Source organism: Sinohyriopsis cumingii, chromosome 17 (genome assembly GCF_028554795.1).
Source record: "Sinohyriopsis cumingii isolate HCF-2022 chromosome 17, ASM2855479v2, whole genome shotgun sequence".
NCBI classification, from domain to species: Eukaryota; Metazoa; Mollusca; class Bivalvia; order Unionida; family Unionidae; genus Sinohyriopsis; species Sinohyriopsis cumingii.
In genome coordinates this window covers 68692165-68717353 of record NC_142977.1, presented here as the reverse complement: position 1 = coordinate 68717353, position 25189 = coordinate 68692165, and the positions used below count along the sequence as shown (strand labels likewise).

Sequence of the window (25189 nt, the reverse complement as noted above, 5' to 3'; positions counted from 1 at the left end):
CCACATTATTGAGTTATTCCAAACAGCTTTATCTGCCAATACAGCCACATTATTGAGTGATTCCAAACAGCTTTATCTGCCAATACAGCCAGATTATTGAGTTATTCCAAACAGTTTTATCTGCCAATATGTCCACATTATTGAGTTATTCCAAACAGCTTTATCTGCCAATACAGCCACATTATTGAGTGATTCCAAACAGCTTTATCTGCCAATACAGCCAGATTATTGAGTTATTCCGAACAGTTTTATCTGCCAATATGTCCACATTACTGAGTTATTCCAAACAGCTTTATCTGCCAATACAGCCACATTATTGAATGATTCCAAACAGCTTTATCTGCCAATACAGCCAGATTATTGAGTTATTCCAAACAGTTTTATCTGCCAATATGTCCACATTATTGAGTTATTCCAAACAGCTTTATCTGCCAATACAGCCACATTATTGAGTGATTCCAAACAGCTTTATCTGCCAATACAGCCAGATTATTGAGTTATTCCAAACAGTTTTATCTGCCAATATGTCCACATTATTGAGTTATTCCAAACAACTTTATCTGCCAATACAGCCACATTATTGAGTGATTCCAAACAGCTTTATCTGCCAATACAGCCAGATTATTAAGTTATTCCAAACAGTTTTATCTGCCAATATGTCCACATTATTGAGTTATTCCAAACAGCTTTATCTGCCAATACAGCCAGATTACTGAGTTATTCCAAACAGTTTTATCTGCCAATATGTCCACATTATTGAGTTATTCCAAACAGCTTTATCTGCCAATACAGCTACATTATTCAGTAATGCCCTGCTGTTTATCTTTGATGCAATAGACCAGCATTCAAATACAGAAACTTACAGTGTCAATACTTTTCAAGGGACATTATAAATATAATCAACTAAGTTATCATCTCTGAAGGTTTGTAAAAAAAATCCTCAGATTCATCACTGAGTATCAGTCCCTCTTAGGTACATCACTTTCTCATGGATGGATGGAAAAAAATACATGTTACAAATCAGACAGTGAAGAAATTAAATAAAACAGGACAATACAAATATTTTGTAACTTGTAATGATAATTACATAGGATAAAATCAGATCTGATATAATATTTTCGGAATGGAAGTAAATAATTTGTGTGAAGAAATATGAAAAGTTAAAAGTTTCACAATTCTTCTGTCTTAATCTTGATCTTAAGGATAATAAAAATGTACACAAAATTGTAAGTATTTATAACATACTTATTTCATCTTATAAAATTTATATGGATTGCAATATGGATTTTCCAATCATATTTCCATTTTGCACCCCACAAATCACACACCTAGTGTGAAACTGTTTACAATGCAAATATATATTGCATTTTGATATTACGATTTAGTAAATTAATTATTCTTTAGTGTTCCAAAACGTTTTTGCAAATTCCATTAATATTTCCAGAAATCTCAAACATTTTATGGAGAAAAAATGTAAACTAAGTGTGTATTTTCATCAAGAACAAAGCTATAGTGGGTGTTTTTATTTATTCCAAACTGAACTTGTATAACTTCCATTAAATCTTACTCTTACTGTTGATTGAAAACTAAGAGAAAAGTGTAAAAAAAAGAAAAAAGAAAAAAACCCAACAATGACACAAAGAGGTATGTAATAAATACAAAACCACTAACATGCTTTGTTTCGAGTCAGAGAAAAAACGTCCGTATAAATACTTGCCTGTAAGTCCTACTTCACACTGCATAGAGCTAGATCTGTTATCGCATAATGCACTGGCAGATCTGGGTCTGTGCATTTTGTCAGGAGGAATCAGTAGAATAAACAACATGGACCCTAATCTATATACGTACTATGCTATGACGGATCAGAATCTTTATTGTTTGAAGTTTAACTTATAAGTGAGTATATATGGTAGTTTGATATGGCATATAAATATGTCTAGGGCTGATGTTCTGAACATATTCTGTACCCCTAATCAACTCATATTTTATGCCAAACTGAATCAAAATGAAAATCAGCATTAATAAATTATAAATAAAATTTGATTAAGAAATACTTTAATCATATTTTCTAGCCTAGGGTTCTTCCCAAGTGTTTCATAACAATCATTCAAAATGAACAAAAAACTAAAGTAAAGAATAAAATTCTACAAAATATTTGTAACACAGAGCACGTAACAGTATAAACTAACAATTAAATGTATTAAAAATAAATTAATTTGCAATCTACATCTTTACAAAACTACTTAAAAACATGTCAGATTTTAATTGAAATAGATCATGTCTAACACACAAAAAACTTAAACCAGATTTTTCCCTATGCTATGTTTAGAAATAAATTTATGGCATTTATCCCTTTTGGGTAAGTTAAATTGTAAAGCCACTTAGATTTGAATTCTGTAATAAAAAAATGTACAAATACAGACCAATATGACCCTGTTAAACACCCTATTGAGTACACTGCTATAGATATTAACAGATACTAATTTTGCAATACTTAACGGCACATATCTTTGATACAAAACTAAATATTCAGTATGTTTTATTCATAAATCAGCAGTTTTCTCTTTTATAATACTGAAAATATCAATAAATATTGGACAGCTTAAAAAGAAGACAAATTTAGAACATACCTGTACAAAAATATGATGGAGATTATGTACTCCATTTTTCATGACCCTGATCAAACAACACTTCACCTTTTAAAATAGTGACATGTAATTTTAAATGCACATCTCCACTAGGAAGATGACATTTGGTTATAAATAAGCTTAAATTAATGTGCACCATTATCCCCTAAATGACAAAATGCTGTGAATAAGCTCAACTAACGTGCACCATTATCCCCTATGTGACAAAATGCAGTGAAAAATCAAGGCAAGAAGGCTTGCATTAAATATCTAAATGCTGCACAAATAATCAACACAAGATGAAAAAAGTACTATACATACTTGCTTATAAAATGGATGAGCCCAAATGCAAACTGCACAGACCAAGATCTGACATTCAGGCAGATCTGGGTCTGTGCAGTTTGTTAGGAGTAATCAGGAGAAAAACAACACAGTCCCGATCTGCAGGCCCATCATGCCACAGCAGATCTTGACATTTGTTGTTTGCAGTTTGACTTGATTTATAAGGGAGTATATACAGTAATAGATGCATATTAGTGCAAGATAGATTGTTTTGGAAAATGCAGTTACTAAAAAATAAGTACCATTAAATGTGCTAAATACATAACATATAACAATCTTACACTGGAAAAAGGTTCTGTTGTATAAGACACCTTGGCAGAGTACAAAAATTTCAGCTAAATTTCATCTAAGTTATCAGGATACTCAGTTAAGACAGTAGCCCAATGAAGGTATTTTCATATAAGTAGCCCAATGAAGGTATTTTCATATAAGTAGCCCAATGAAGGTATTTTCGTATAAGTAGTGCAATGAAGGTATTTTCATATAAGTAGCCCAATGAAGGTATTTTCATATAAGTAGCCAATGAAGGTATTTTCATATAAGTAGCCCAATGAAGGAATTTTCATATAAGATGGTGACTGTTATTTCTTTCCATTTTCCTTGTTATGAGTTATTCTTTTGTGTGAAATACTTGTAGTTGCTTTTTAAAAAATTTACAAGACATGATATGAAACAGAAGTTCATTTGGCTATCCGAATTCAACACACGGTAGCCCAGGCAACATTCCAGAAGCCCTAAGGTTGCAGGCAAAATGTTTATGGAACCTTACATTGAAAATAATAGTTTACAAACAATTAGGCAGTGTGTGTAAGTACTGACTTAAACTTACAATACATGAAACATGACCCACATCAAGCAAGAGGCTTTTGGTATCTAAGTACTTCATTACAAACTATTTCAGTCATTAATCATTGTGTACAATGACATAAACAGAAAAATTCCATTTAAAGAGGGAGACCAAAATGCTGTATTATCCAATTTGCTGAAAACAGCAAATTAAATTTCCAAATTAAACTTCCTTGTTTGCAAAGGTTCTCCAATCTAATATTTCTACAATGTCAAGTAATGACTGGTACAGTGTACAATGAAATCAGTTTATGTACAAAATAAAATGTTCATGTAAACATACAAAGTATTATATTTTAAAATGATGGTATTTTATGAACACATTAGTCTAAGCACATTCTAAATATGTACAAGTGAACATTTATTTCGTTTTCATAACAATATAATGATACATAATATGACTTAGGGCTATACCAGTAAAATATACAATGGACCCTAGGGAAGGCACATTTTAAGTGGAGTAGTCACCCATAGATGAAATTTATAATTCTGTGTCATTTTCATATGAACTCTTTGGGTAATCAGATTATCCTTGCATATATGTCTTTTAATAACATTTTGTTCCCTAGGTGCCATGCATGTTTAAATGGAACATTCCTTAATATTGGTTCAAAAATTGGAATTGTAATTCATACATCTAAATAAATAGATGTATCGCAACTTAAGCACGGTGATTGTTTGTGTAATTCATACATGTATCACATAAATAAATAAATGTATGGCAATTTAAGTTTGTGTAATAGCTTTTAAATGCTGTCACAAAAGTAACTCTCTGGATAGCAATTTTGTTTTTCTCTTCTTTTTTATATAGGAAGGAAACTAAATATAGATGTCAATAAATTATAACACCAGTCTAAATGTAATAACATGTACTTTACAATTTTCATGATATCATTCTAAAAGTAATAATATGTAACTTTACAATTTTAATAAACTTTTGGTAAGATAGCTGTGCTATGAACACATATGATAGAAAGAAAATGCTAAAATAAGTATAATTTGAACAAAATTGCAAAATATTTGTATTATACTTATCTCTAAATCCAGTCTGAATTAAAAAATATAAAGAATCAAATAAACCTGATTAACCAGAGAAGGTGGTAATGCACAGATATATATATATATATATATATATATATATATATATATATATATATATATATATATATATATATGAAAAACACTAAAATTGCAACTGTTTTCCCTTTTATTACTTTTTTGCATATCATTTTTCCAAACTCGAAATGGATAAAATAAATATATACTGTCATCATAGTAATTCAACGTTTATTACAAGATCATGTTGAGTTGTCAGCATGAGAAAATGTGGATCATGAAGATAAGTGAAACATCAAGTCATGATCCAGATTTTTTTTACAGCAAAACATGAGTTAGCAATCAAGACTGAATTACTTTGTTGATAATATTATTGTTATATACCTATCACCTTTCAGATTATTTAATAGAATCCCTACATGTGACTGAAAAACAGAAGAAACTTTTCAGCTTATCAGTCTTTTTAATACAAACTTCATTTTAAATCATAAACCAAATTATGTTTTTGACCAGTGGGTAAAATATCAGTTTTATAAATGATGCAGGTTTAGTTCAAGCAACATTTGAGAGTCTGGTAATACAGAATTGGAAAACATCAATAATGTTTTCCTTCTCCTAGGAATGATGGTAAAATTATGGCTCTTTCTTGAATTAAATTGATAGGTATAAACCAAATTTAGTTGTCTGCACATTAAATCATCTTTATATGCAGAAAGGATTCATACACAGAATTTAGTTTCATCTTCAAGAAACACAAAGCGCTATCCAAAACTATTGCTTCTTTTCAATTTTTTCTTTCCTTTGGTCTTTTTCTTCTTCTTGTCAACTCCCATTTCTTTTAATTTAGCTTTCCTTGCTTCAGCTCTTTTCTGTAGGTGCATGATTTCATTGGCCCTTGCTAAACCAAGAAAGAAGAGAAGAATTGTTGACATCTTTATTTTTGTAACAAACAATGACCCCACCTCCCAATTTTAATTTTTTTTTGGCAAATATTTGCCAGGCTCAGAATAAGCCCATCCCTATATTTTGGAGAAATTTATTAGGCTGGTCAGGCTGGTCATCTGGTGTTATCATGGGAAAAATACTAAGATATAAAATTGGCATTAAAAACAAATATACAGAAATGTAGTCTCATTTTACACATATTGTGCTTACAGTATTTGTGTAAACACTCTCACAACTGTAAACAACATGGACTCAGATCTGCTATAGTATGAAGGTCTATATAACATTCAGACAAACTTTATGCATGTCTCCATGAAATCTTACAATGAGTTTCTCATTTTTTAATAATAAAAAAACAGTTTTCTCATAAAACCAATGCAAGGCTTTCCCAAAATTTGCTCAAGTGATTTGACTGGCTGATGAGGTGATTTGACACAATAAGTCACTGTGTATAAACATACACAGTTTTACTGGCTGATTGAGATGCATCTTCTGTATAACTGTGTGTAAGCATATACAGTTTTACTGGTTGACTGAGACACACCTCCTGTATAACTGTGTGTAAATGTAAAGACCTTGTTCCAGCACTATATTGAGGTACCACTGTTTACTCAATGTAAAGTTCCTGTTAAAGCATTAAAGAGGTACCATTGTTACTTAATTATAAAGTTTTTGTCAACATTATAAAGATGTTACCTCAATATAAAGACCCTGTTACAGTAATTTAAAGAGGTATGCCTGTTACCTCAGTGTAAAGACCCTGTTACAGCATTATAAAGAGGTAGGTACTGTTACCTCAGTGTAAAGACCCTACTGTGGCATTAAAAAATAAGTATCCACTGTTACTTTACTTCAAAGTAAAATTCCTGTTACAGCATTATAAAAAGGTACCATTGCATTATGTATACTGGTGTAAACAGATCATTTCACTTACGTCTGTATGTGTAAAAGAACTAAACCATATGAGTCATACAATAAAAAGAAAACTGCCAGGTCACTTCAGGCAAACTACCATATATATACTTGCTTATAAGACAGGTCCAACTGAAGATAACACCGACAATAATCTGCCATCAAATAATGCACTGGCATGTCAGGGTCTATGATGTTTATTCTACTAATTACTCCTAAGAATCTGCATAGACCTATACCTGCTGGTGCATTTTGTGATGACAGATATGGGTCTGTGCAGCTTGCTGTTGGATGTGTCTTGTTCATGAGTATATACAGTACACACTCGTTTTTTTTTTTGGGGGGGGGCATTTATCCATCTGGATATACTGATTTACTGCCTCACATGGATTTCTTTGTAGACTGTCCATCTCAGCATATTGATAAAAAAGCGAAATCATTAACAGCAGGGCAGAAAAGGACGCAAAATCTGTGAGTTTTTTTTAATATGGGGTGAGGGAGGGGTTATAATCAAAGCAGGTTAAAACGATGTACATCATCATTATTAGAGTTTCTCTGTGTTGGGGTCTGCTGATTGCCGATTTAAACTGAATCATGTCAGTCAGCAACACAATAGGATTAGAATTCCAAAATATTGTTGTTGCATCGGAAAATAAAAGAGTGCAGTAATCCGGGAAATTCTGCACATTGCCTCAAAGTCATGAATGTTATGGTAAAGTTAGATGCCTGGATATAGTATGGAAGTGGTACAATGATGTATTTGAATGACAGTAACGGAAATTTAGTTAGATTACTGGATATAGTAAGTAAGTGGAACAGATATTTAGCTTGTGTAGTCTAATTATCGACATAGACTGCGTAGAAAATAGTCATAGAAAACTGATTTTGTAGTAATAGTACATGAATCCCTTTACTGTCAATCAAATTTAGTTTGATTTTGGAAGTAAATAGATAATATGTGAAGTGTATGTATAATAATGTATGGTTTTTCATTAAAGGGCATGATCAGGACCTGTAATATTTATTTTTAAAATGATTCAAAACTAAACAAATTACTGAGGAAAAATACTTTAAATTTATATTCTTGGCACTGCTGTCTTACACTATGTATACATACCCAGAGCTTTTTCAGCTGCTTTGAGCTTCTTGTGTTCCTCTGGCAACCAATGCCGTGGATGGTTTAGCAACCTGTACAGAAGAAACCAAAACATTTTTAACACTTTGTAACTTCTGTAGTTTTATATAAAACATATTTTATCCTATATACAAATGGATTCAGAGAATTTAACTTATTTTGATTTAAACTGCATCACATTTATAAAAATACAACAACCCTGAGAGTTCATAAATTTCTTTTCTGAAATTAGCATACATGCAAGATTTTGCTTATCATATATATTCGTGTATAAGTTGGGTCGAACAGAACAACAGAACTCTAATTCTCATATATTACATATTAATTTTCTGATTAATTTGTCTTACAAAGGATTACAAAAACAGAAATTATTTAAAGAGTTTCAAAACTTTTGCTACAAAGTAATTCTCAATAATCATGGCTATATTTATGGTTGGAGAAAAATCTCCGTAACTTTGATTTCAAAGTGGACTTCGATACTGGGTACTTACGTGAGTGAAGATGACCTAGGCAATGAAGCAGTGATGTCATAATACTTGGACTTTCCTGATGGAGGATACAAGGCTCTAAAATAAAGTTTAATACATTAAAAGTAATGCCAATTAAACAGACACAGATCATTCTGATCCTTGACTAAGACTCCCATCAAGAACAGACTCCAGACTCCCACCAAGTACAGACTCCCACCCAGTACAGACTCCTACCATGTCCCTGGAAAACTGTATCCACTAACAACAAAAATATGTTATCAAGATTAACAATTTCCTGGAATAAATCACTTACTTAATGAATCTGAATATCTAGCAATGTACATGTATGTGTGTGATTGATTTGGATTTTTAATGTAGCTTTTAAAAAAATTCAACCATATTGCAACAATGTCTGCAGTGTAGCAGCTTAGCACTGGGGCATCATGCTGCAGACATGTATCATCATGTCCCACACACGCATTATCTTGACACCAGGCCGACCAGTCCTAGCAATAACCTCTTAATGCTGACCACCTAGCAAGACAGCTGCTAGTACCATTTTTATAAGTCACTGGTATGACTTGGCCAGGGTTTGAACCAGTGACCTCCCTCATTCGAGGCGGATGCTCGAACCAATAAGGTGACCAAGTGGTCTATTGAGAATGTATGTAAAGCATAGTCTTGACAATCAATCTGATGTGTCAGTATGCCTCTTGTAACATGGACAATGAAAACTTTTACTGAGCTCTTATAAGTGATAAACTATATTACTTACCTGATGGAGTAGGGTCATGGATTCAAACAGATTGGGATGATGTCGCATCAAGGCACATTAACTATATTCCTTACCTGATGGAGTAGTGACATGGATTCAAGCAGATTGGGATAATGTCACATCAAGGCACATTAACTATATTCCTTACCTGATGGAGTAGTGACATGGATTCAAGCAGATTGGGATAATGTCACATCAAGGCACATTAACTATATTCCTTACCTGATGGAGTAGTGACATGGATTCAAGCAGATTGGGATAATGTCACATCAAGGCACATTAACTATATTCCTTACCTGATGGAGTAGTGACATGGATTCAAGCAGATTGGGATAATGTCACATCAAGGCACATTAACTATATTCCTTACCTGATGGAGTAGTGACATGGATTCAAGCAGATTGGGATAATGTCACATCAAGGCACATTAACTATATTCCTTACCTGATGGAGTAGTGACATGGATTCAAGCAGATTGGGATAATGTCACATCAAGGCACATTTAATTAAATAAACATCCCTTGGCAGTAAATATTTCCATTGTAGTAGTGTAACAATATTTTTGAGAAAAGAACTGTCAACATCTGTTTTTTTGGCAATCTGGCAGAATTTGGGTATATTATGAGTACATGGACTTCAGATATATTTATATGCCATAAAATATGACTGTTAAGCTATATATAGTGACTAGTGTCTGACACTACTGAATTAGGTACCTGTGTCTGACACTACTGAGTTAGGTACCTGTGTCTGACACTACTGAGTTAGGTACCTGTGTCTGATACTACTGAGTTAGATACCTGTGCCTGACACTACTGAGTTTGGTACCTGTATCTGACACTACTGAGTTAGGTACCTGTGCCTGACACTACTGAGTTAGGTACCTGTGCCTGACACTACTGAGTTTGGTACCTGTATCTGACACTACTGAGTTAGGTACCTGTGTATGACACTACTGAGTTAGGTACCTGTGCCTGACACTACTGAATTAGGTACCTGTCATTAAATCCAGTGTGACACATTTGGACTAACAAACATCACTAGTGTTCTCTGGTGTAATAACTATATATTAAATTAAAAACATTCTTACTAAAAACAATGGATAACCTTTTTCAGGGTACCAATTTCTTTATACTATCTTTGACATGTTTTATTTCAGGGGGACAAAAATCACTATATGTATTAAACAGAGGAAATCTTGTATCGCATGAATAAGGGATGTATTTGACAGAGTGGGTGAAAAAAGTAGTTTCATGAGCAGTGAAGCCACATGTGTATACTCAAGTTTTTCACCTACAAGACAAAAATAAATCCATTCTTCAATCAGACCAAGAAAGTTTTCTTTCTATTTTGCACTCAAATGTGTTGGCTAGGAATATATATAACAGACTGAAGTAACAGATTTCTTACTGTATCCCGTATTATGCTGTCAGCGGCTTAACATTTATGTTCCACTGTGTTATGTGCAAATTCACATAGAAAATATAAATACACCGCTCCCTTGATAACTTGTGCTCCCGCTTATAACGTGGTGTCTGTCTTGGCTCCCAATTTCTTTTCCAGAGAAAATGTATTTTAAATATCTTTAAAATTTGCTGAACGTGAAAAAATTATGATAAGAATTGGTAAATTAAACCTTAATACATTGCTCATTTTATCATCAAAAATGGTGATTAATGCCCGTAAAAATAGAATCCATATTTTGAAATTTGCAAGTTCTAAATAAGAATTAATTTCAGAGATCTCGAAAATGCTTAATTACGCGTATTTGGATGCCAATTTTTGATCTGGGATGCAAAAAATCACTGAGGCGGGAGTCCTCCGTACGCATGTAATAGGTGCGCGGGAAAATTCAAAGATTTGTCAGTCCTGCTTCGGCCATGTGCTTTGTGGGAAAATGTGTTGATCAGTTAGCTGTGCTGATATTTACAATGACAGAATTCAGTGACTGAAACACTCCTTGATGTACATACATGTTGCCATTTTATAAGTTTACATAAAAAAGAGCATAATGCAATAGCTAGGCAGCTAGTTCAAAGGCTTTGACTGGTGGCCGGGTGAGAAAATGTACTGATATTTAGTGATTGAATTCAGAGGCAGAAAGACACAGTTTTAAAATCCTAGCGAGACCTCTGTTTAAAGATATCATATATTATGTAAGTTTTATAATAGTTGTCAATATAATGTAAATAAACAGTCCGGTGAAAACTTCTGGCAAATGCTAACAGGTGGCAACAGAGAATGAAATAAACACCAATTAACTCATTCGGCCCCAGAGGTTTTTGTTGTTTTTGCCTGAAATGTGCGTAGGAAAGACATTTGGGGGGCTATTTCTGAATACATCGTAATACAGTGGTTTTCAACAGATTTTCCATGAGAATAATGCCTAGTTGTATTAGAAACATCATTTTCCATTGGTTATTTTGCTTGCGCATGAGCAGTAGGGTAAAAGTTGGATTTTTTTTTTTGCTTAATGGACCCATCATTTTCGTATGGAGACTGCAATTTATTCTAAATGCCCACCTTATCCTAGTTTTTGCAAAGGTTCACCTGTCTGTGTGCAGTTAAGACTGGTATGCCTGAGATCTGTGGCCAAAAGGTCTAAAATCCAGACCCAAAATCGCATTCCGATCTCGAGCGAATTTTGGGTGAAAAAAAACTGGGTCCAAAAAGTGAGGTTTTTCTCTCTGTATTTTGTAGTGCAACTAGAACTTCCAGATTATTTTATATCATTTTAGAGCTATATCTGTCTGAATTCTTTTAATACCACCCACGTTGGTGTATCTTAAATGGCCTTGATGCTGCAGAGCTTTGAAGTAGGGTACAGCCTCATCACGCCTACAGACGGGATCGGGGCCGAATCGGTTAAACGTCTTCCTGTGTGAAAGTCACTATCTAATCCTTTAATTCCATTTCAGTGTAAACATTATAATCGCAACATATTCTGTTTATTGAAAACATGAAAAGAGTCAATCAACCGTCACATCAAAACCCATGAGTACCTCTGTGAGAACCTAATCACATGCAGGCTTTGTTTTGATCAACAACTTGGGGAAATGTTTGTTGCATTAAAAAATCGATTACAAGAGACCTGTGTTGTTGCCATAAGGTGGCTGGAGACCCAAAATGTTGACTACGTAAAGCTCATGCAGTTGAGAAATCTGAGGGATTTTGCTCAGCGGCAGAGAAGCCAAGGAGTAACAACAACAAAAAATGAACTGATTTTTTCAAAAAGTTAATTGATATTTGTCAAGCGTGTCACAAACGGCAAGTATTAACTTGTTCTAATTTACGTTGTTTTAAATTTGTAAGCCCATTAAATTCATGTTAGTATTGATTAACCCTTGTTTTTTGTTTTCCATTTTACTTCTATTGCAATCAAATCTATCTTTCGATCGACACTGTTTCTCGAAAAGAGTCGATCTTTTGTATATAAAAAAAAGTATAATTTGGATCAAACAATAAAACTAGAATGTATCCAATTCAACATAAAAATTAGTGACATAGTACACAATGTGTGAAGTGGTACACATGTTAAGCAAACAGAAACCACATGGAATAATGTTTTCAATGATCACCTCAATATACTGTAATTTATCCTGAAATTAATGTTGCTCTATGAGGAAATAATAAACAAAGTACACTGTTATGAAGAGATATTTACTCACAGTTAATCTCAGCACAATTATAAAGTGAGTATTCAACACTATAATCTGCCTACCCTCCCCCCTTATTTTTCCTTTATGTCGTCAATCACTTTATTGGTTTTGGGCTTATTTTATAGGTCCCTCGATAACTCGCGCCTCACTTATAGTGCGGTCAATGTTTCTGGACCCCGACATGCGTGAGTTATCGAGGGAGTGGTGTAGTAGCATAATTCTCTGTCCTAAATCAAGGCAAAATAGCACATTAAAAAAACTGAAGAGGTGGCCATAATTATCTTTAGATCACACAAGTGTCTCAATATATCTCAAATTTCTTGGGTAAAGTTATTGATCTAGCAGTAGAAATGTGTAACATATTTCAATCCAGTGAATTATCACAATTATTTCACTTAAAAAATCCAGTAATTCATGGTTGAGCATAGAAGAGAATTGATTAATTTATTTTCAGGTTACTCATTTTCTCTTCATTTTAAGTTACCATTAATTTCTTGTACAAATATCTTATATAAAAAGTTTTGGGTATAAATGACATTTATGAGAGATATAAGTACAGTGCTCCCTCACTATGAAGCACCTCAGTACAAAGTGTTGTTTTGATAAGGCAGCTATGTTCAAGGATTCCATTTCATTTTAATGGAATATATTTGATGTATAAAATACCTCACTATAAAGTGACCTCACCTGCAAGGTAGTTCATTTTAATGGCTGCCATGAACAGCATTATAGTATGGGGGTAGTTACTGTACTAACATAAATGTAATTTTCTGTAATACAATAAAAATAAAATCCACACAAATAAAAAGTTAAAGACTGTCATTTATAAATGTGGTAAATCTGGTGTCCAAATTTATAAGGGATTTCTAAGGAAATAATTTGTGCCCAATTAGCAAAACTAGATACTACTGTATTTATAATGCACAAAACCTGTTTCATATTTTCATTCTAATAATACATTTTCAAAAGGAGTTTTTAAAAAAATCTTCAATAAACACAACATTTCCTAAATGATTTATGAAAATTAATAAGGAAAAAATCTTTCATATTGTAAACTTTAGGAAATTAATTTAGAATTACTTATAACACAAAAAGACTCCATTTTTGTCCAAGTCCATCTTTTTTTTTGGCAAGAATGTAAAAAACTCCAAGTGTAATTTTAACATAGGCTGTGGAAAGACAGAAGGATGGACATGCAGACATACAGACATACACATATACACCAAATTGATAGCTATGTCAGAATCATAGAGATCACATTTGAGTAGATTTTCACAATGATGTTATCTAAATATGCATTTGTGGCAACCATAGATCCAAAAGTGAATGAAAAAAACCCCCAACCTTTCCAGAGTTTCGGCTGCAATGTCAACACCCTTCTCTGCCAACCGTCGCTGTAGCTCCAAGCATTCCTCATACTCTTCAGTGTCATCTTCATCCTGTAAATTCAGGATACAAATTGAAGCATGTCATACAGTAGTCCATATTATTCTAACGTCTCTGTCATCTTCATCCTGTAAATTCAGGATACAACATGAAGGCATGTCATACAGTAGTCCATATTATTCTAACATCTCTGTCATCTTCATCCTGTAAATCAGGATATAAATTGAAGGCATGTCATACAGTAGTCCATATTATTCTAACATCTCTGTCATCTTCATCCTGTAAATTCAGGATATAAATTGAAGGCATGTCATACAGTAGTCCATATTATTCTAACATCTCTGTCACCTTCATCCTGTAAATTCAGGATACAAACTGAAGGCATGTCATACAGTAGTCCATATTATTTTAACATCTCTGTCATCTTCATCCTGTAAATTCAGGATACAAATTGAAGGCATGTCATACAGTAGTCCATATTATTCTAATGTCTCTGTCATCTTCATCCTGTAAATTCAGGATACAAACTGAAGGCATGTCATACAGTAGTCCATATTACTCTAACATCTCTGTCATCTTCATCCTGTAAATTCTGGATATGAATTGAAGGCATGTTAAGTTGTTGTGGCTTTAACACCATTTAATGCACATGATTTACTGTACATGGCAGCCAGTATAACTAGTGGAGAAAAAACTTGGGAAAACCCTGGTAGGAACCACTGATCCATGCAAAGCTACTAGCAAGCTTTCTCACATACCCACAATGTCTGAGCCTGAGACTCAAACTAAGAGGCCAAATGACAGTGATTGGCAAAGGCAATCAATTTAGACCACCTGGGATCCCATCATGTCTAATAGTAGCCCATGTAATTCTAACATCTCAAAATACTTATCGATTTTAAATATTCAGTTCATGTTATTGTTAAATTGTGACCAATTACTGTACTATAAATAAAGACAGCAGCAATCATCTAATAATAATAATAATAATAATAATAATAATAATAATAACAATAGTAATAATAATAATGACATTATTTAAAGATGGTAACACAATTAGCTGAAGAATTAATCTACCTTGAGGCCCTCATACAAAGGAAATTTATTTGTTTTAACTGCATCTCTGAAGCCACTGGATATATTGGGTTTGGAAGAAGGAAAAAGAGTGGGCATTTCTAATCTCAACTGAAATACTATTCCAGAGCAAAGTTCCAGAGTATAGGAAACTTTTTTTGAATAAATCCTTATTTGGTTTGGGAATTTTATACTGTCTGGTAGACATGGATCACAGGTGGGGAGTGTTACCAGGTAGCCTATACTGGAATAGTGATTGTAATATTCAAGAGCATTATTATTTCATGTACATTAATTTGGCTTTTCCCACCTGGATTTCGGACTTTAATTGGTAATATTGTGAACTTACCAGCTAAATTTTCCATGCTTTCTTTCTGGATTGATATTAGGCCAAAAGCTCTTTTTTGAAGATGTGCTAGCTTTACTATGCTTTTATCATTTGAATTATGCCATACCATATTACAGTAGTTCAAATAGGGTTGTATGTAACTGTTATAAAAAAAATTCTGTGCCTTTCAGGGAGAAAATGTCTTATCCTACTGAGAAGCCATAAACTTGAATTGACTTTTTTTTACTGATATGTTTCATATGTTCAGTCCATGCCAGGTTATTATCTACCAAAACACCAAATAGTCTATCACGACAGACCATTTGTAAATTATTATCCTTCCATGTCAGACACAGTTTATCACTATCAAGATTTGTCCTTTTTTGCCATGTTGATTTAAGTAATATTTTAGTTCTCCCAGTATTTACCACCATGCCATTGTATGTACAGCAGTTGTCCAGTTTTTTAGGGTATCCTGTAAAGAAATTTCCAGTTCATGCTTTGTGTTTTGAATGTCTGACAATGTTGTGTCATCTGCATTGAGATCTGTAGATGGTATTGATTCCCTTAGTAAAAGTGGTAGGTCATTAATAAACAGTATAAACAATAATGGACATTGAGCCTTGTGGTACTCCATATCTAAGTGTTCCAGGTTCAGACAGAACATTATTTATGTAAACATGTTGTGTTTTAAGTATGAAGTAAACCATATAACTGTGCTTTCACCAGATTGGTAAATTTTCAGTTTCTTCAAAAGGATTTCATGATCCACTATGTAAACAGCTTTTCTGAAATCTACAAATACAGATCCTATTATTCTACATTGGTCAAGTGCTTGAAGCCATTTATAAGTTAGGGAGATCAAGGCAGTCTCATCTGAATGATTCTGTCTATAGCCTGATTAAATAAGATATAACAGCAAGTGTTTGGTTAAATATGACATGAATGAGTCATGAACATGTTTTTCAATCAATTTTGACAAGTTTGGTAGTATTGAGACTACCAAATATGACATGAATGATTCTGTCTAAAGCCTGATTGATTAGGGTGTAATAGCAAGTGTTTGGTTAAATATGACATGAATGAGTCATGAGCATGTTTCTACTGGAGCTATTCTATACAAGCTTTACTGCCACAGAGAAGGTATCATAAATACTGCCAAAACTTGCCATAAATTTCAAGAAAAAGTAAAACATACATTTTAAGACTTATGTCAAATATGTGACTTAATAGACATCTGTTTTCAACAGTCATTTTAATCTTGCCCCCCTTCCATAAAGTTGTTATATACATGTAAAGTATATATTTGTCACCTGCTTTCAACAGTCAGCAGCCAGTGATTCCTAACCAAACAATGGTTTCTCACTGCCTTAAACTTTAACTTACATGTATGTGTGCAAATTAAACTTTTGCTTAATCAAGGAAGGCATTGTTTTGATATTGGTACCTGATGTGAATCAATTGTAAATATTTCTTATTTTATTGCTAATTACTATACTCCATTCACAATGTAAGTGTAACTCAAACACATAAAATTCAACAGTAAGACAGTTCTATAATAATGGGGTAAAAGCAATTTGTTTAATGGATGATCAGAAAAGTTGTAATATTGTCACATGAAGAAACAGGAGTAATTTTTAGTACCTGTATGCCAGGTGTATTTTCATATCTTCATTTGTTTCCTTGTGAATTGAGGAGAGATATGGGTTACATCCCTTTACATTAGAGTCAGAGATCAATCAAGATCTTGTTGTTGTTGTTGTTGTGTTTAATGCCATTTTTCAGCACATGATAGGCTATACATGGCAGCCAGTATTAATGGTGGAGGAAGAACCCAGGAAAACCCCAGAAAGAACCACCAACCCACGAGAAGCTACTGACAAGCTTTCTCACAAACCCACATTAGCTGAATCCAAGACTCGAACCGGCGCAGACAGAGGTGAGATGGCAGTGATCCATAACGTTGAGTGCTTTAGACCGCTCAGGGCCCCAATCAAGATCTAAAAACATGTCTGTAAAGGCAGGCAAAATTTTGATTCATGTGTCACTAATAACATGTCTGTAAATGCAGGCACAACTTTGATTCATGTGTCACTAATAATAGCCACTTAAGGTTATAATTTAATTTCATATTTATCACTGGCCTCTCACATAAAATGACCATGTTTTGATTCCAGCAAGTTGAGTTACTACAGACTGCTCGAAGAGTGAAAAGCTGTTTCTAAGAAAAAGATTTAATTTTAAAAAACATCCACATAATTTTTTTATTTCAGTTTACACTCAAACTTACATTGAGTGATGACTTGGTATTTATATAACAAGGCTCTGTCCAAATAATTTTCCTCTTCCCACTAGATTTAGACTTGGGGGTCGTTCGTGCATAGGCAGAATAGTGTTCTACAGGAAAAAGAAAGTAAGAAAATTAAACTGTAATAGGGAAAATATTTTTCTCAGACATTATTTTATTTACTCACTAAAGCTAACACAAATTAATTTGATTGATTTTCTCATTCTAACAGAGGCTTTATTTTTATATTGTCACTAAGTGGCTGCGCACAAGTCAATTGCAATATTTTAAATAGACTGTACATGCATGAATTTTAAATCAGTTTGATTGATTTACCACAGAGGCTTTAGCTGAATAATCAAAAAACTGAATTAAAACAAGTTTTAGAAAAAATAAACAAATTTTGAATGACACTTTAAAATTCTGAAATTCAATATCCTGAACCTTATCTTTTTGGAGAATAATTGAAGCAAGAAGAATGTTTACAACAGTTATTTAATTTATGAGCAAGCTACAGATCCTGTTTTTACCATCAAACAACAACACAATAAAGCATCAATGCAAATGCCATGCAGAATTAACAAAATGACGAATGCAGTTTGAAAGAAACAGAAGTCAGATCTGGAAAATGAAAGAAATTCTGCATTATGATTTGGAATCAAATTCCTTACACTTAAATTTTTTCACCACTCACAATCAACAATATTGTTTTAATGTGTGCCACTCATGTGATGTCATCATCACCTGCTGTTACACCTGTACAGTTTAAATTTAACCAAAACATATATAACAAAATATGACATCTGTACAGTGTTTATTTCACAAAACAAAATATGAAATATAATTTGCTAGCAAATACTCTACCACAATATTTTTATATTCACTGCAGTGACAGTCCTTTGAATTTAAGCTTCTTTTTAATTTGATTTGATTAAAGCACACTTTTAAATAAAAAATAATTTGAAGGCAAAACTCTATATAGTATCAAAAATAGAAATTGTTACTTTAATACATTCCAAAGGAAAAACGTTTGAAAGGAAATGGTAAATGTATGCAATAAATGTCAAGTCAGACTGCATTTCTGAAACTGTAAATTTTTTTAGAGATATCATAGCTTTAATGCAAACATGAATGCTATGCAAATGAAATGCAGAAGGAATGTAAATAAGATGATTGCAAACAAAATGCAGAATTAGTGCAAATGAAATTAGAATTAATGCATATGCAGTTTATGCACATGAAATTCCAAATGAATGCAAATGAAATTCCAAATGATTGCAAATGAAATTCCAAATGAATGCAAATGAAATTCTAAATTCCAAATGAATGCAAATGCAAATCCAAATGAATGCAAATGAAAATCCAGAACAAATGCAAATGAAATTAGAATTAACGCATATGCAATGTATGAAAATGAAAATCCAAAATGAATGCAAATGAAATTCCAAATGAATGCAAATGAAATTCCAAATGAATCCAAATCAATGAAATTCCAAATGAATGCAAATGAAAATCCAAATGAATGCAAATGAAAATCCAAATGAATGCAAATGAAAATCCAAATTCCAAATGAATGCAAATGAAAATCCAAATGAATGCAAATGAAAATCCAGAATGAATGCAAATGAAATTCCAAATAAATGCAAATGAAAATCCAAATGAATGCAAATGAAATTCCAAATGAATGCAAATGAAAATCCAAATGAATCCAAATGAATGAAATTCCAAATGAATGCAAATGAAAATCCAAATGAATGCAAATGAAATTCCAAATGAATGCAAATGAAAATCCAGAATTAATGCAAATGAAATTCCAAATGAATGCAAATGAAATTCCAGAATGAATGTAAATGAAAATCCAGAATGAATGCAAATGAAAATCCAAATGAATGTAAATACAATCCTGAATGAAAGCAAATGAAATGCAGAATGAATGCAAATGTAATTTCATGTGAATGAATGATGATTTGCTAAAAATTACCTGTTGCAGGGTTTGTAACTGAAATTTTTAAAAATGAATAGCAGTGAGAAAATTCCATTTCCAGGTGAATATACTGTGCTAATCTGTGTAGCTTTTTTAAAAGTACTTATATCACAACTCATTTGGCTGCATTATTTAGAAAGTATTTATGAAGTAACTGCATTCTTCCTATAATAAATATATACACACAAGTGCATATAACACTGATTGAGTAACATCATTTTTTGGTGATATGTGCTTAGTCGTGAGGGAATTGCTTGTGTGAGCAGGCAAGGCAATGGGTGCTGTTTACCCACAGACCTGGCTTTGAATCTCCGTAGAATACGAATTAAAAATTCTCTAACCTATATAATAGTATTATTTATATTAAAATATTAATTCTGCCATCTATTATCATGCAGTCTTGTATAGGAATCCAGGGATAGCACTTTCTGTTCTGTCTGGTGTATATTTATAATTCTCTACAATTAATTTTATATGAATCCAGAATGTCTGTGTAGATACATGAGAATTAATTACTAGGTCATTATGCGAGTGTGTCTGCTACACACAAGTGCATATAATACTGACTGAATAACATTATATTTTGGTGATGTGTGCTTAGTCATGGGGGAATACGGGCTCATGTGTGCAGGCAAGGCGATGGGTGCCATTTACCTGGGGACCTGGGATTGAATCTCCATAGAGTACAAATTAAAACTTCTCTAACCTGTATGATAGTGTTATTTGTATTAATATATATATATATATATATATATATATATATATATATATATATATATATATATATATATATAAAAGATTATGTTCCAAGAAAAAAAGTAGTCAGAAAGCTATGATCTGATGATAGTGAAAATCAATGTGTCAAAAAACTGACAGAGCCATGATTGAGAAAATCAATTTTCAAAACTGCTAGGTTACAATGATAGAGAAAATGACTGTCAAAAATCTGCAAAAGAATTATGATAGAGAAAATCGATGTGTTAAAACTGTCAGAGGTATATTAATAAGAAATAAGAAACCATCAGGGAGCTATGATAGAATTTGTTTTGTCAAAACTGCCAGGGAGCTACATCAAGGAAAATCAATTATCGAAACTGCCAGGGAGCTACATCAGGGAAAATCAATGTGCTAAAACTGTCAGGGGTATATTAATAAGAAATAACTGGGTCCAAACCATCAGGGAGTTATGACAGGAAACATTTTGTTAAAACTGCCAGGGAGCTACATCATGGAAAATCAATGTGTAAAAACTGCCAGGGAGCTACATCAGGGAAAATCTATGTGTCATAACTGCCAGGGAGCTACATCAGGGAAAATCAATGTGTCAAAACTACCAGGGAGGTACATCAGGGAAAATAAATGTGTCAAAACTGCCAGGAAGCTACATCCAGGAAAATCAATGTGTCAAAACAGCAGAAGACTATGATAGAGAAAATCACTGTGTCAAAACTGCCATGGAGCAATGATAGAAAAAATCAGTTTGTTAAAACTGCAGGAGCTATAAAGGTACAAGACAGTAAATGTTAATGAAATATGTTGGCACTGAAAACTAATTATCATATTACAATAAAAGATACAAAAATGAAACAAAATGGGGAAACATGGTGCAGTTTTACTTTGGTCAATGCTTAGATCATTTTTTTTAAGTAAGTAATGGATCTTGAACTATGAATTTACCGTTCTCTGTTTTATCAGTCTTGCCCCTAAAACAAAGACCAATTCCAGAAATCCAACAACAGACAAGAGTAATGGTTAGTTTTTTTGTTACACTTACTGTCATTATGAGAACAACTATCTGGTCTCCTAGGGCCAGCACTTTTTATTCTTCTGGTGTCCTTGCTCCTGTAAAAGAAAACTATATCATTCAAAGCTTGTCTGAGATACCTCTATGTTTTGCATGAAATCTCTTTTAAAGGTACTGAGAATAAAAGAATTTTGATGCAAATAAAAACAACCTTCTTATGACTTTACATGTAAAGCCAAATAATAAACCCTTCTTTTGGTATCTATTAGCTCTTTCTCTACATATATCATTTTGGTCACACTGAAAATTTGATGTTTGCCATAATGAAAGAAATTCATGTTTCTTAAAAATTATTTTACTGTTTAGATACCACATGATAAGGACAGAAGATTGACAAACACATACAAAAAATTACTGAAACTGAAAACTTCTGAACAGTGAAAGGGACTTCCGGATCACTAGTATGTGTATCAAGTTTAATGTTGCTTTCTTATACAATTTAAGAGTTATGCTTGAAAGCTTAAAATGATAATGGATATATACAGAAAACGATAGCAAAGGCTACATCCTATATCCCCTCCCCCATATACTGATGGTAGGGTGCGAAGATAACATGAGCTATGTAAAAATAGACATTCCCCTCCCTATCTGCCTCTCCTGTTCCCTCTGGTCCAGCACTTAACATTTTATGCTACCTATGATAGTACCCTAAGATGTAGTACTCTTAATTTACATGTATGTACATGTACTACCAATGCTACACTAATTTTCCATTATTAAAAAAATATTGAATATAGTAAAATCAAAGAAAAAAATGCATCTCTATTTTAATTGCTCGATATGAACACAGAAACATCTTCAATGTTTTGTGAGCTATGCTCTGGAAACCAAAATGTATCGATTTTGAATTTTCTAAAACACGTATCAGACTCATGTACAATGTCGAAAACCTGGGTATATCCCAAATTCCAATAATAAAATCAGGAATGGAGTACCTTTTTACAGAGCTGACAGCTGACATTGGTCTCTCCTTTTTCACCTGGGCAGGTTTCTCTGTTGACTCAGACATAGCTTCATCCTATGGGATAAAAAACAGAGGCCCAAGTGGGTCTAATATTGCTCATATATTGATCTAAATAACAACTTTAGTAATAAAGCGTTTGTTTAAAGATACCTATGTCTGAAGAATTTCCAGCTATTTGGTATAAATAATTATTGGCATTTGAAATGTTTTTCTTTGTTTCTACTTTGAGCAACTATAGCTGGATTAGATGGTCCATTGGCAGATTTTGTATAAATTTGAAAATCTTTCATGTTCAGATTCTGTCAATGAGAATTTGTCCAATATTATAAATCAGTTTTGGAGAGAAAGTCAAACTGGGAGAGTTTGTGTGTGTATATAAGTAATATTAGTAATAACAGTCATACTCAACAGAAAATAAGTATCATTTATTAGGTTTCCACCCAGCTGATACTGAGGCTCAACCACTGCTGGGGTAGCCACCTCAAATTGAATTTTGCTAGGGCATGTTCTAAGAAAATATTTCTATTAGGCTTGATTACAACTGGCTCATTTATTCTGGAGAAGTTGAAAATAGGTTTTCCACGTTGTTTCTATGAGAGAATGCCAAGGAGAGCCACCACAAAATTTTGACTAAGCATGTATGAAGAAACATTCCTACCATGTTCGTTCAAAACCAGCACAGCTGTTTTTGTGATCAAGTCAAGAATATGTTGTCAGTATGAATGCTAAGTAAACCTTTGTTGCTGTGGAGTATATATGGAAACAACTGATAGAAAATGTCATTAAAAATATTGACAATTTTTAAAAAAAATGTGATGATGGACAGTGTGTGTGATTTTTCAGTCATATCGCTACGATGTCTGCAGTGTGGCAGTTTATAGTGATGTTTAGTACTGGGGCATCATGCCGCAGACATGTAGCATGATGTGACATGTCCCACCCAATCACATTATCCTGACACCAGGCCGACCAGTTCTAACTTTAACCTCTTAATGCTGAGTGCCAAGCAAGGCAGCTGTTAGTACCATTTTTGTAAGTTTTTGTTATGACTCAGCTGGGGATCGAACCCATGACCTCCTGCAACTGAGATGGATGCTCTAACCACTAGGCCACTGGAGCGGTTGATGATGGACATTTCTGCCAAGTTTGACTGATATGTATTCAATAATTCTCAATAAGTAAAAAAAATAGGTTTTCCAAACAGTTGCTCTGGATGCTAAACCACTTCCTGGGGAGCCACCCTAAATGCAACTCTGATAACGTATGTGCTAAGAAATATTTCTACCATTTTGATTGCCATGGAAGCCACATCATTATTTTAGTACAGCATGTTCTGTGAACATTCCTACTAAGTATGATCCAAACTGGCCCTATGGTATTTGAGAAAATATCTAAAATTACAATGTTGATTGACGATATACATTGGACATAGGGCATAACCTGAAGTACACATGACCAAAATGCTGGGGGAATTAATGAAAGAATAATAAATCAAGTTTTTATGGCTGGATAATAACACGTTCACAACTCTATCATGCAGCATTCTAGTGAAGTCAATTTATCTATTATAACTCCATTTGTAACAAGGAGATAAAAAGAAACACCAGCTGATTCTGTAATCAGTTACTTCATAAATTATAAGTGCACAGATTAGTCTTTTCAGCCAGAAAAATCTGACTTAATATGCTGATATTTTATCCTAAAATATGGATTGCATATATTATTTTTTATCATAAAATATTTTTTTTAAATCAATGATGAAAATTCATCAGGTCCAAATATTTCAAAGTCTAAAGCTTAAAGCTTCAACCACTCAAAAACAATGTGCCTCATACATTTTATCTTGAAATTATATTGCCAGTATAGTGAAAAATCTTAATATTGATATGAAAAATCAGTTTTAAGTAAAAGAATCCAAAAATCTAAACTTTTCCCGATTAATCTAAAACACATTACAATTTCCCTGATGGTTGAATACTTACTAATATTTAATGGTTTTGTGTGTGTGTGTGTGTTTGTGTGTTTGTGTTTGTGTGTGTCCTTTTAAATATATCTGTAAAGTGTAATTCCCTTGACTCACAACATGAATTTTTAAAAACAAAAAATGTTCCTTTGGACCCAGAGAGATAAGTGTACAGACTTTAATCAAATGAAGGCCTCACTGAGAGAGATATGTGTATACACTTTAATCAAATGAAGGCCTCACTGACAGGAACAATTTATTTGCATAAAGTATTATTCATTAAAGTTAAGGACTTTTCTGCAGTAAATCCCTGATTTGTTATTCTAAAGAAACCTCACAAATGTCGAATTTGTGTGACTTGAATCCATCTATCAATGGGGTTCTGAATTGTCATTTTGTAGGAGCACATACAAAAATGCTGGTTCCTGCTTGAGGACACATGCTGCATGTTCTCATGTATACATGAATTATATGCCCCTCATGTATACATGGATGATATGCCCCTCATGTATACATGGATGATATGCCCCTCATGTACATATGGATGATATGCCCCTCATGTATACATGGATGATATGCCCCTCATATATACATGAATGATATGCCCCTCATGTATACATGGATGATATGCC

General features: G+C 33.1%; 1 protein-coding gene across 2 annotated transcripts in view; it reads right to left on the bottom strand.

Moving 5' to 3' along the window:
* Positions 1–5048: 5048 nt before the first annotated feature.
* Positions 5049–25189, bottom strand: part of LOC149779173 (uncharacterized) — a 33458-nt gene continuing 13317 nt past the window's right edge. The window contains exons 10-17 of one of the 2 annotated variants that reach the window (XM_089938580.1): positions 22566–22648; positions 21601–21668; positions 19824–19841; positions 17846–17952; positions 14112–14206; positions 8355–8429; positions 7846–7916; positions 5049–5769 (exon numbers count right to left, since the gene is read on the bottom strand). In XM_089938580.1, the coding sequence (XP_089794706.1) occupies positions 5633–5769; positions 7846–7916; positions 8355–8429; positions 14112–14206; positions 17846–17952; positions 19824–19841; positions 21601–21668; positions 22566–22648 (654 nt within the window). In that variant the 3' untranslated portion in view covers positions 5049–5632. The remainder of the gene's footprint in view (positions 5770–7845; positions 7917–8354; positions 8430–14111; positions 14207–17845; positions 17953–19823; positions 19842–21600; positions 21669–22565; positions 22649–25189) is intronic. The other variant, XM_089938581.1, reaches the window with a different exon arrangement.